This window comes from Hemitrygon akajei, chromosome 3, assembly GCF_048418815.1.
Source record: "Hemitrygon akajei chromosome 3, sHemAka1.3, whole genome shotgun sequence".
NCBI lineage: Eukaryota > Metazoa > Chordata > Chondrichthyes > Myliobatiformes > Dasyatidae > Hemitrygon > Hemitrygon akajei.
The window spans coordinates 32,796,946-32,809,949 of NC_133126.1; the positions used below are offsets into that span (position 1 = coordinate 32,796,946).

The 13,004-nt window shown below is 41.4% G+C and overlaps 1 protein-coding gene across 1 annotated transcript in view; it reads left to right on the top strand.

The window, feature by feature from the left end:
- Window positions 1-3,482: 3,482 nt before the first annotated feature.
- The window catches only part of sgpp1b (sphingosine-1-phosphate phosphatase 1b), a 37,598-nt gene continuing 28,076 nt past the window's right edge, over window positions 3,483-13,004 (top strand). Inside the window, exon 1 of the mRNA XM_073039505.1 lies at window positions 3,483-4,273. Coding sequence (XP_072895606.1) covers window positions 3,635-4,273 — 639 coding nt within the window. The 5' untranslated portion in view covers window positions 3,483-3,634. The remainder of the gene's footprint in view (window positions 4,274-13,004) is intronic.

Here is a 13,004-nt window from a genome sequence, read left to right on the forward strand (position 1 = left end):
TGTTTTGGTGGGGTCAGTGAAGTCTCTGAAACAGAAAGGTAGCCCTGATTTTGTTTTGTAATTTATAGTTATACCTCTGAATGTTGCTTAATTGAAACTAACATAAGATCCATTTACTTTCTTCTTTAAGGTATTGTACATCACAATATTTTAAATATGTCCAGAAATGTATGCAGTTGGTTATATGAAGTTTGGATTTTAGATATTTTGTGCAGAAACAAATATCACAATTTAATTTTTTTTTTCAAAAATTTAAAATCAATTTTAGTTGAAATGAGCAGCTCTTGCTCTCCTGTTACACTTTTCCTCGGAGGTAGATGGAGTAAAGTCTGATTAATCATGTTTTATAAACTTCTTTGATGTGTGCTTACTGGAGATAAGACGTGTCATCCCTAAAATGGTATTCATAGAGTCATTTAACCACATATCTAACACCACCACATTTTTGGTATGGGGGAGTGCATTTTACGTTTAAAAAAGATTCACATGCTGAGTTACTGAATGAGTCATTTTCTGTTTAGTCAGGAGGTTGACGTAATGAACTGATAAGCTATTTTTGCAAAGCACGTTATTTTCTGGTAAAATATGGGAATTTGTCTTTTAGAGATAACTGTCTGAAGCATCATCTGTCTGGAAAACTGTGTATGTGTTATGTAACCATAAATAGAATGAAGAAACAGATAATGATGGAACATAGACTAAAAATTACTCATGATGATACAGCATAGGAAGAGATCGATTCAGCCATTTGTATCTCTACTGGGTCTTTGCAAGATTCATACCCATTGCCCATGCCCCTCTCTCACCTTTTTTCCCAAAATAACCTTACAAAGTCTCTGTTCATATTTCTTTTATTAACATTGCTCATTTGGAAGTTACAGTATGTCATTCCCAGGCTCTACATTCCGGACCACCACAAGTTTACTGAGCGAGAAAAGAACATGTTTCTCATGTTGCTTAAGTTATCCAAACTTCCCTGTACAGATCCATCCATTCATAAAACCAATCAGTTTTAATATTTTATATTAATACTGAGCTGACAATGATGCAGAAGTCCCTGTGACAAATGTCATCAACTGGACAGCAAAAATGATCTTTCCAAGTGTTTTGCTGCCTTTCAAAATGAAATTGAAGTTTCACCCTCCTGTACTTTCCACTTGCACAAACTAAATTCATAGTCCTGAAGAAGGATCTCGGCCCAAAACATCGACTGTTTATTCATTTCTATAGGTGCTGTCTGACCTGCTGAGATCCTCCAGTATTTTGTGTGTGTTGCTTTAGATAAATAAGACTTTGGCCAGCTGCAAGACATTTTTTTATTTACATTGTCAGACCTTGCAACAATATCAGATCCAATTGTACCTGTTTGACTGATCTTAAAATTCTGATCAGTTTAAAACATCTCAAGGCAACTCGATTTGTAAACTTTCTAAAACACTAAAACTGTCAAATATAACATTATGCAACAAGAACTCTCAAATATTGGCCTCATGCACTTTTCTTCTCCTTGTTTCTTGATAAAATGAATGAGAGTAATTCACAAACACGAGGAAATCTGCAGATGTTGGAAGTTCAAGCAACACGCACAAAATGCTGGTGGAACGCAGCAGGCCAGGCAGCATCTACAGGGAGAAGCACTGTCGACGTTTTGGGCCGAGACCCTTCATCAGGACAGAGGGTCTCAGCCCGAAACGTCGACAGTGCTTCTTCCTGTAGATGCTGCCTGGCCTGCTGCGTTCCACCAGCATTTTGTGTGTGTTGAGAGTAATTCACCACTGATTTGAGAAGGAACTTCTGTTCTGTGGGACTATCTGTTTGCATACCAAAATATTGCATTATCATGTTTTCCAACTGTCCAGTTCCAACTATTATAGTCCTCATGGCATATGTGATTATCTCAGCTGGAGTGTAGTCCAACATTAGAAACTGCAAACAAGAGAAATTCTGCAGAATTTCTCTGATTTCGGCCGTGATCTTATTGAATGGCAGTGCAGACTCGATGGGCCAAATGGCCTACACCTGCTCCTATTTTTTTGCTCTCATGTAAAACTGCAACGTGTGTGCAGCTGTCAGGCTCTTGAACAAATGAGGATAACTACACTCTGTATTTCTGGTGTTCTCACAATCAATTATCTCACTTTAAGGACTCTTTATCTTGTTATTTCATGCTCTTTTTTATTGCCATTTATATATATTTGCATTTGCAGAGTTTGTTTTTCATTGATCCAATTTACAGTTACTGTTTTATAGATTTGCGGAGCATACCCGCGGGGGAAAGAATTTCAGAGTCGCATGTAGTGACATGTATGCACTCTGAAAATAAATTTTACTTTGAACTTTGCAAGTGTTCATCCAGGCAGATCTGCACCCAGGTGGTGACATGAGTCTGTTACTTTAATCTGGAAAGATTATGACCGTTAATTGATTTGAAATGCGATCTTGCAAATTTAAATGAGCTGCAATTCAACAGTGTTTTTTTTAAACGCACCGTTAAAAAGCAATTAAAGCCTATGCAGCTGTTCTTCCTATAAGTAGACTTGTATGATTGCCTCTGTTTCTGACAACTACTTCTCCAAATTACATATAGTCGCGTTGAACCCCATATGTCTTTGCAGAGAAATGCACTGTTTACTCAAGTCCTTTCCGCTCAATATTCCACCGCATCCGGTGTTTTTTTAGAGGTAGTGAGAAGTTAGTCTATTGTTGCACTCCGTTGAGATTGAGAGTTTCAGTCTTTTGGATAGGTACATGGAGCTTAGAAAAATAGAGGGCTATGGGGAAGTCTAGTAATTTCTGTATTGTGCTGTAGGTTTTCTATGTTTCTATCAAACTGCATTGCTCGATAATAGAGGCACCCCTGGTCATACTTCATTTTTTGTGACGATAGTGGTGAACCCTCTTATTTTAGTTTCAAACTATGGAATATCTCTGAATCTCCTCAGAGATTCCAAAAACCCATCGATATTAGTACTGCCTAATCATTGACTCGTTATTCTCTGCTCTTTAGGCTAGAATTCCTCGTTTGACGTTTAAATGGGTGATCCACACCACGGGAATAGCTTCCAGTAGGAGTGCATTTTTGCCTCTTCGGTAGATTTCCCCTTTCTGTGGAACTGAGCACCCCCATCTCCTCCAAGGTTTTTAAAAAAAGCAACGCTGTGTGTCACACATTCAAAGCAGAACACAGACTGGCCGGGCGCGCGCGCGCGTCCCCGTGAGCGAGGGAGGAACCGAGAGCGCGGGCACGGGCACGGGCACGCACCCGCACCCGCACCGAGCCAGACCGCTGTCTCCCCCTCCCTCGCCCGGTCAGCGCGGATGGAGGAAGGTCGCAGACAGCAGGGGCGGGAACAATCGGGAGGTGGGCGGAGCGGCGCCGCTGCGACACGGGTGGGTGACAGTTATAACCGAGGATAAGGCGGCAGGCGACCGTCTCAGGGACAGACTGTTTTACCGTTGCCGAGCGCCGACTGTGGGCAACCTCCTCCCCGGGACAGATCCGCCGCCCCCTCGGGCTCCGTCTGCTGAACAAGCCGTTCCTCCGGGACTGATTTCCCCGCCCCTCAGAGCAGCACCTTCGCCGAGCCGCCGAGCATCGTCTCCGGGACGCGACCCCCTTCCCCACTCACTGGCGATGGGCGTGCGGGCGGGCGGCTGGCGCCAGCTGGTCCACTACTTGCACGACCCGCACCAAGTGGCCAGATTTCAGCAGCTGTGCGGGGTGGCCGCCGTGCGCTCTGCCCAGCCCCTCGCCAACGGCAGCTGCCGCCATGAGGCCGGGACCGCGGGCGCTGGCGAGGCCGGGGCCGGGGCCAGGGCCAGGCACTGCGGCGACCCCGCCGCCACCGCCGCCATCCCTGGAGAAGCCGAGCGGCGCTCTCTAACCGCCGACCCCAAGAAGAAGCCGAGGCGCAGGAACTCGCTGAACGAGAAAGCTGCGGGCGCCGAGTTCATCATCCACAACCGGCTGCTGTACTACCTCTTCAGTCTGGGCACCGAGCTGGGCAACGAGCTCTTCTACATCACCTTCTTCCCCTTCTGGCTCTGGAATATCGACCCGTACGTCGGCCGCCGCTTGATCGTCATCTGGGTGTGGGTCATGTACCTGGGCCAGTGCACCAAGGATATCATCCGCTGGCCGCGACCCTCCTCTCCTCCTGTGGTCAAGGTGGAGGTCTTCTACGACTCTGAGTACGGAATGCCCTCCACTCACGCCATGTCAGGCACGGCCATCCCCTTCTCGCTTTTCTTCCTGACCTGCGGCAGATGGGAGGTAATACTATTTACTTAATTGGTAATTCATTCCGTGTTTTTGGTATTGACTTTTTACGTCGGTTCTTTCATGTGGGTGAATATTGCTGGAATGTTATGGGCAAGGTGGAGCTTTCACGCCTGGCTCCATTGGTACCAACATTGCCGGCAAAGTTGGAAGCCGTTCCTTTCAGTGTAGCCTCTGCCAAGATTGCCGGTTATATTTCTCTTTATAATTTGGTCACTTAACACCGTGGGTTCAATGAAGGCGTGGGCAACAGTGTGTTAAAATGTGCATGTTTGGCTGAGGGTATTTTTAGATGTAGATCTGCAAACTCCTGTACCTTTCTTCACTAAATATATGTAAGATACAGTTAGATAGATTTTTAGATAGTAAGGGAATTAAGGGTTATGGGGAAAAGGCAGGTAGATGGAGTTGAGTTTATGGACAGATCAGCCATGATCTTATTGAATGGCAGGGCAGGCTCGATGGGCCGGATGGCCTACTCCTATTTCTTATGTTCTTATGTTCCTTCATTCAATTTAAATGAATGACGATTTTGCTTCATGCTTCAAAACTACCGTTTGACACTCGAAAAAAAATCCAGTTTCAAACATCCATGTTGACCTTCAGGGCGGAGGTATGCTGGAAACTGGAACCATCTAACCCAGTTTGTGTTACCCGTCACTTGACTGCTGAAATCGATCTCCTTTTATTCTACCAGTCAATCTCTCAAAATAATAAAACACTATCATTAAGCATTAAACATTTCAAAAGGAGAGCAAACAAGTCTTAAGTGTTATTTAACTTGAGCAATAATATTTATAATTGCTGTGTAATCTGTAGAAAGTGGTTTCCAGTTATTGGCACTTTAAGTAGCTTGAAGTGTTGGATACCACACAAAATGTTGGAGGAACTCTCCCAAGTTGGGCAACATCTATGGAGGGGAATAAAATAGACCATGTTTTGGACCTAAGCCCTTCATTTGGCCGAAGTAAAATTAGATAGCGCTGTGGGTTTTTCAGAGAATGGAGCTTTATGGAAATATAGCCATTAAGTAAGCACAGGGAAAATCCAATTTGGAAAAATGAGATTATCCATTTTGATTAAACACTGATTAAAAATGGTGAACATTTGAATGTTGTTGGCTTTCAGAGGGACTTTGTCTCCCTTGAAAACGAATCTGTGTGATACAAGTATTAGAAAGGAAAATACATTTTGACCTCTGTGGCAAGATGACAGGAGTGATGAGGTGTTTACAGATGGGATCTCCCTAACCAAGGAAGTATATACTTGTAATTGAGGGATTGTGCTGAAAATTCACCAGATTCGTTCCTGGCGTCTCAGGAAAGAGACAGCAAATGCTGGAAATTTGGAGCAATGAGAAAATGCTGAGGAACTTGGCAGGTCTGGCAGCATCTATGGAGGGGATGGATAAAAAACAATTTGGGTCAAGATCTCAGTCTTAACAAAATGATCTGGTCGATGATGTCATATCTTGGTGCCTGGAAGTACTGTTTCTCAGCTGAGGAAAGCATGCATGATTTGTCAACATACTTCATTGTACAGTACCTCTGCAGCTCACCAAATGATGTTTGCCATATTCCCAAGTCCAACTTTCCATGCTTCCATTAAACTCACTGGGCCTTTGGTTACCCACTTTCCCTTTTAATTTTCTGGATTCACTGGGATAGTTATTATTCTGCTGTGTAACATCCTAAGGAATGTTGGAATGTTAATAACATTAACATTCAATTGTATGGAAGATCTTAGTCCAGTCTGACTGAAGTCCCACGTCGCACCAGAGTCCTAGTGTAACTGCAATGTAATTTAACAACTTGGATTAAATAGAAATTAAAGGAAATCTAGAAATTAGTTCGGTGTTTTATTGGAGAAGTGGAAAGTAAATTGGGTTACCAAATTAATTTAGGACTAACAATGAATTTTTTGTCCTCTATGAAATTGGTAAGTTAATTTATTATTGTCTCATAAACAGATACACAATGAAAAACTTTGTTTTGCAAGCCAGGTCATTTCACCACAACACAGTGAGGTGGTACAAGGGAAAACAGAATGCAGATAAAGTGTTACAGAGAAAGTGGTGTAGACATGATGTGCAAGACCACGCTGACGTAGACGGTGAGGTCAAGCAACCATCTTGTTAAGGGATCATTTAATAGTTTTCTAACAGTGGGATAGAAGCTGTTCTTCAGCCTGGTGGTAGGTGGCTTGAGGCTTTTGTATCTTCTGCACGGTGGGAGGTGAGTGAGAAAAGAGAACGTCTAGAGTGGTCAAGGGTTTTGATAACATAGGCTGCATTACCAAGGCTGTGAGAAATGGACACTGAGGTGGTGAGAAGATAATGGTTTGTGATCTGTAAATTATTCACAAGTTACAATTAGCTCTATATTGCTACATTTTGTCATTTAATAAATTTAAAAAGTGCATTAATTGTTGATTTAAAATATGCAGTTAAAACATCTTTAAGGCCAATAATTAGACCATAAGACATAAGGACAGAATTAGTTCATTCACCCTTCTAAACTTGTTCACCATTCAGTCATGGTTAATTTTTGTTCAGCTCCAATCATTCCTTTAAATAACTCTTAATCCCTTTACTGGTCAAGAATCTCTGGCTTAAGTACACAATAATTTGGCTTCTATAACTCTCTCTGGCAAAAATTCCACAGATTATACTTTCTGGAAGAGGAAATTCTCATCTCAGTTCTCAAAGGACATCCCTTTATTTTGAGGCTGAACATAAAGCGCAGGTGCAGAGTTAGGCCTTTCGGCCCATTGAATGTACTCCACAGTTTGATCATGGTTGATTTATTATTTCACTCAATGCCATTCTCCTACCTTCTCCCTGCAACCTTTGACATCTTTATTGATCGAGAATCTATCACTCTCCACGTTAAGTATACCCAATGACTTGGCATCCACAACCGTCTGTTGCAAAGAATTCTATGGATTTACCTCACTTGCTAAAGAACTTCCTCTTCATTTCTGTTCTAACAGGCCATCCTTCTCTACTGAGGCTGTGCCCTCTTGTCTGAGATTCCCCCACTATTGGGAACCTCCTCTCAACGTCCACTCTAGACCTTTCAATATTCGATAGGTTTCAATGTGATTTCCCCCCCCCCCCCCCCAATTTTTCTAAACTCCAGCAAGTACAGGCCCAGAGCCTTCAAATGCCCCTCATACATTAACCATTTCATTCCTGGGATCATTCTTGAATCTCTTCTGTCTTTTCTTGGATAAGGGGTCCAAAACTGCTCATTGTGGTCTGATCAGTGCCTTATAAATCCTCAGCATTACATCCTAGCTTTTATATTCTAGTCCACTTGAAATGAATGCCAACATTGCATTTACTTACCACCAATTCAAGCTGCAAGTTAATTTTTTGGAAATCTTGCACTAGGACTCCCTGAATTTGCTCCCTGTTCTAAAGCTGTGTGCCCTCAGATTCTACCCACCTGCTAATGGAAACATCCCCTTCATGTCCACTCAACCTAGGCCTTCCATTACTTGGTAGATTTTGATGAGATCCTTCTTCATCCTTCTTATCTCAGTTGAGTAAAAGCCCAGAGCCTTCAAATAATCCTCATATGTTATGCCCTCAATCACAGGATCATTCTTGCGAATCTCTTGGACCCTCTCCAGAGCCAGCACGTCTTTCTTTAGGTAAATTGTTCACAACATTTCAAGTGCAGTCTGACTAACACCTTATCTTTGTCATTTGTAACACCAAGAATTTTATTTGTTCTTTACTCAGTGTATAACCAAATTAAATTGAGTTCAAGGAATCTGTTGCATTTGGGTCAAGTTTTCAACCCCTTGGCTGGACTGATTGGATTTAGGTGGTGATGAGGCAATCGTTGTAATCATTTTTGAGGCTAGACAAGTGTTTGACAAGCTGTTTGTGCTCAATCCTGTGTATGTAATCATCATCATTCACATATATATGTTTTTTTTAAAAGAGACTCATGGAAACCAGACTAAGAGCAATTGCATGTGTTGGTAAGATCCTAACCTAAGGGCGATAAGTATCCTGATTCATGATTAGAACTATTCTGATTTATGGCTGTAGAGTAGATACAGATAAGATGTTAAATTCCAGATTTTCCTGGCTGGGGAATTTTGTGTTGTACTAAAGCTTTCAATGCAAATCCAAATGCTCCACCACCATTTTGACATGGGCCAGAGATTTCCAGGAATTGATGGGAATGTTGCATTTTTGTGGTTTTATATTCCAAGAAGAATTTGAAGACATCTTTGAATCTAAACCTCTGATTTTCTGGTTAACTTTTCTCTTGACACAATTGAAAATAGAGTTTCTGTTTTCACTGTCTGGTGTCAAGCCTGTCTATATACAAGTCTTAAAACCTATTTTAAAAATGCTCCTGATTTATCTTGCTATTTTACTATTATTTTAGTAAGGCAGTCTTGCAATTTATTATAGCAAATACATCCTACATTAACTATTAAAATTATGGTATTGAGAAATAAAGTACATTGGTTCTTTAAGATGAAAAAATATACCCCAGGTTACTACAGGAAGCAAGGTAAGAGATTGTTGTGCCTTTGGTGATAATCTTTGCTTTCTCCCTGGCTGCAGGAGTAGTACTAGAAGATTAGAGGTGGAAAATGTTATCCACTTGTTCAAGAAAGTTAATAGGGATAATCTGGGAATTGTATATTGATGAGTCTTACATCAGTGACAGGCAAAGTATTGGAGAGGATTCTTAGAGGTAACATTTGGAGACCCATAATCTGACTAGGGATAGTCAGTGAGACTCTCTGAGGACAGGTTGTACCTGAAGCCTGATTGAATTATTTGAGGAAATGACAACAAATTGAAGGTAGAGTAGTGGGTGAAGTGTATATGGATTTTATCGGAATTAAAATCAGGTTTATTACCGGCATGTGTTGTGAAATTTGTTAACTTAGCAGCAGTTCAATGCAATACATTATATAAAAGAAAAATGTATAATAATATACTCCTTGAATATGTCCTAGGTACATTATAACTATTACCCAAAATGGAGCCAACTAAAGTTTACAACTCTGCAGCTTCTTTCTGTCCTGTGTAGCAACCTGACCACCAGCCCCCCATACCAGACAGTGATGCAGCCTGTCAGAATGCTTTCCCACTGTATATCTATAGAAGTTTTTGAATGTATTTGTTGACATACTAAATCTCTTCAGATTCCTAATGAAGTATAGTTGCTGTCTTGCTTTCTTTACAACTACATCAAAATGTTGGGACCAGGTAAGATCTTGACACCCAGGAACTTGAAATTGCTCACTCTCTCCATTTCTGATCTCTCTATGAGGATTGGTATGTGTTCCTTCACCTTACCCTTCCTGAAGTCCACAATCAGCTCTTTCATCTTACTGACGTTGAGTGCCAGGTTGTTGCTGCAGCACCAATCCACTAGTTGGCATATCTCACTCCTGTACGCTGTGAATCCATCTGAGATTCTACCAACAATGGTATTATCAGCAAATTTATATATGATATTTGAGCTATGCCTAGCCACACAGTCATGTGAATATAGAGAGTAGAGCAGTGGGCTAAGCACACACCCCTGAGGTGCACCAGCGTTGATCATCAGCAAGGAGGAGATGTTATCACCAGTCCACACAGATTGCGGTCTTTCCAGTTAGGAAGTCGAGGATCCAATTGCAGGGGGAGGTACAGAGGCCCAGGTTCTGCAACTTCTCAATCAGGATTGTGGGAATGATGGTATTAAATGCTGAGTTATAGTTGATGAACAGCACCCTGGCATAGGTGTTTGCGTTGTCCAGGTGATTTAAAGCCATGTGAAGAACCATTGAGATTGCATCTGCTGTTGACCTATTGTGGTGATAGGCAAATTGCAATGGGTCCAGGCCTTGCTGAGGCAGGAGTTCAGTCTAGTTATGACCAACCTTTCAAAGCATTTCATCATTGTCGATGTGGGTGCTACTGGGCGATAGTCATTAAGGCAACTCACATTATACTTTTTAGGCACTGGTATAATTGTTGCCTTTTTGAAGCAAGTGGGAACTTCCGCTCGTAGTAGTGAGAAGTTGAAAATGCCCTTGAATAGGACAGATGTCTGTCTGAATACTCCTGCCAGTTGGTTGGCACAGGTTTTCAGAACCTTACCAGGTACTCCATCGAGGGTTCACTTTCTTTAAAGACAGCATAACATTGGCCTCTGAGACAGATCACAGGGTCATCAGGTGCAGCAGGGATCTTCACAGCTAAGGTTACTAAGGTTTTCAACAAGATTCTCCATGGTAAACTCATTCAGAAAGTCAGGAACATTGGATCCAGGGAATCTTGGCTGTATGGACTCAGAATTGGCTTGTCCACAGAAGGCAGAGGGTAGTAGTAGATGGAGTGTATTCTGTTTGGAGCTCGGTGGGCTGTAGTGTTTTCAGAGATCTGTTCTGGGACACCTGCTCTGTGTGATTTTTCATAATAACTTAGATGAGGAAGTGGAAGGGTAAGTTATTAAGTTTGCAGATGATCAAAAATTGGTGGTGGTGTGGATAGTGCAGAAGGTTTCTGTAGGTTAGTGGGACATTGATAGAATGCAAAGCTGGGCTGAGAAGTGGCAGATGGAGCTCAATCTGGAGAAGTGTGAAGTGATTCACTTTGGAAAGTTGAACTTGTCGGCAGAGTACAAGGTTAATGGCAAGATTCTTAGAAGTGTTGGGGAAACAGTGGGATCTTAGTGTTCACATCCATAGATCCTTCAAGGTTGCTGTGCAGGTTGATGGGGTGGTTAAGAAGACATGGTGTATTGGCATTTTATTAGTCAGGGAATTAACCGCAAGAACCACAAGATAGCATTGCAGCTCTATAAAGCTCTGGTTAGACCACGCTTGGTGTATTATATTCAGTTCTGGTCCCCTCATCACAGGAAAGGTGTGGAAGCTTTAGGGAACGTGCAGGGCAGATTTAACAGGATGCTGCCTGGATTAGAGAGCATGTCTTATGAGGAAAGGTTGAGCAAGTTAGGGCTTTTCTCTTTGGAGCGAAGCAGGATGAGAGGTGACTTGATAGAGAGGTGTATCAGGTGATAAGAGGCATAAATTGAGTGCACAGTCAGCACCTTTTTTTTCCAGAGTGGCAGTGGTTAATATGTGAGGGCATAATTTTAAGGTGATTGGAGAAAAGTATGAGGTGGGTGTCAGAGGTAGCTTTAAACAGAGTGTTGGTGTGTGGAACACTACCAGTGTGGTGGTAGAGACAGATACATTAGGAGCATTTCAGAAACTCTTTGGGTGGGGGGCACATGGATGATAGAATAGTTGAAGGGTTATGTGGGAAGGAATCATTAAAATGATCTTGGAATAGCCTATAAAGGTCAGCAGAACATTATGGGCTGAAGGGCCAGCTCTATACTGTTCAATGTTCTATAGAGCTGTCTGAAAATAGCGTGCTTTCTTGGTAGGATCATATTTAATCTTGCAATTTTTGAAAGTCCTGGCACTATCCTGCACTTGTTTAAAGCAGATGTAGCCTGGATCCGAACAACCTGGAATCCTGACCTGCTGAGTTCTTCCAGCGTTGTGTACGTATTCTTTGATCCACAGCACCTGCAGCTGTATTTTTGTGTCTGGAATCTACTCGGCACCTGAAGGGTGATACTTGAATCAATGATTCAGGAACAACTTCTTTCCCTCTGCTATCCGATTTCTGAATGATTTATGAACACTACCTAGTTGTTCCTTTTCTTTGCACTGGCTTTAAAGGTTTTTATGTCTTTGCACTGTACTGCTGCTGCGAAACAACAAATTTCACATCTTGTGGCAATGATAATAAATCATATTCAGATAGGTCCAGGAATGTGATTGCAAGAGAGAACAAAAGGGGTTAAAATATCTTAAGGTCACGTTGCTGAAGCAAGTGATATCTGTGATAGAATTCTGGACAATTAATGCAAGAATACAGTTCAAATCATAGCTCGGACTGCAAAAGAGTAAACATTGGTGATAGGGAATGTTTCATACTCTAAAGAATGAGTCGGTAGTAAATGAAATGTTTTTTTTAAAGGAATGGATGAGATGGATCTGAAATAGGTAGTTAATGGGTACCATAAAAGAAATGCCATGGAAAAAGGTACTAATATTGGTTTGACTATGCAGTCGGTGGCGTTTTGCAGACACCATTGTTGGTATCTCTTTAAGGTTTTGAATTGCCTATATTTTAAGCAAGCTAATACGTGACTGTTTTAAATTCAAAGGCACTGTGGCTCTAGTGATGAAATTTGCCAATCTAAAGGGAAAGAAAAGTGAGATATTTGAGGATTGTGTAAAAACTGACTGGGGGGAAAGAGCTGGTCAAAATATCAGTAAATTAGAATAGAATTGAACCAAGAAGAAGTCGTATAAATTTTCATAAGTTATTAAATGGAAACATTTATCTTTTGCTGACATTAGATGCATGTTGGTTCTGGCAGAAAATCTACTGAGGTAAAGAAATTTAATTAGAACGTATTGGAAGTGGATCCCATCCCTCCATAGTCATTTTGTTATATCATGAATGTGTGTACAATATTTGTCTGTCTTTGGTTTGTACCCTTGATCACCAAGCCTAATAGAATACTGTCAATTTTTGCCTTAAAATATAATTAACCTTATCATGGTGTACAGAATAATTATTTTAAAATATTCAGATTATAATTTCATTGGATAATGAAAGAGGTTTAAACGATTTATTGTCATAACTAGACTCTGAAGTTCTTGTACTTTT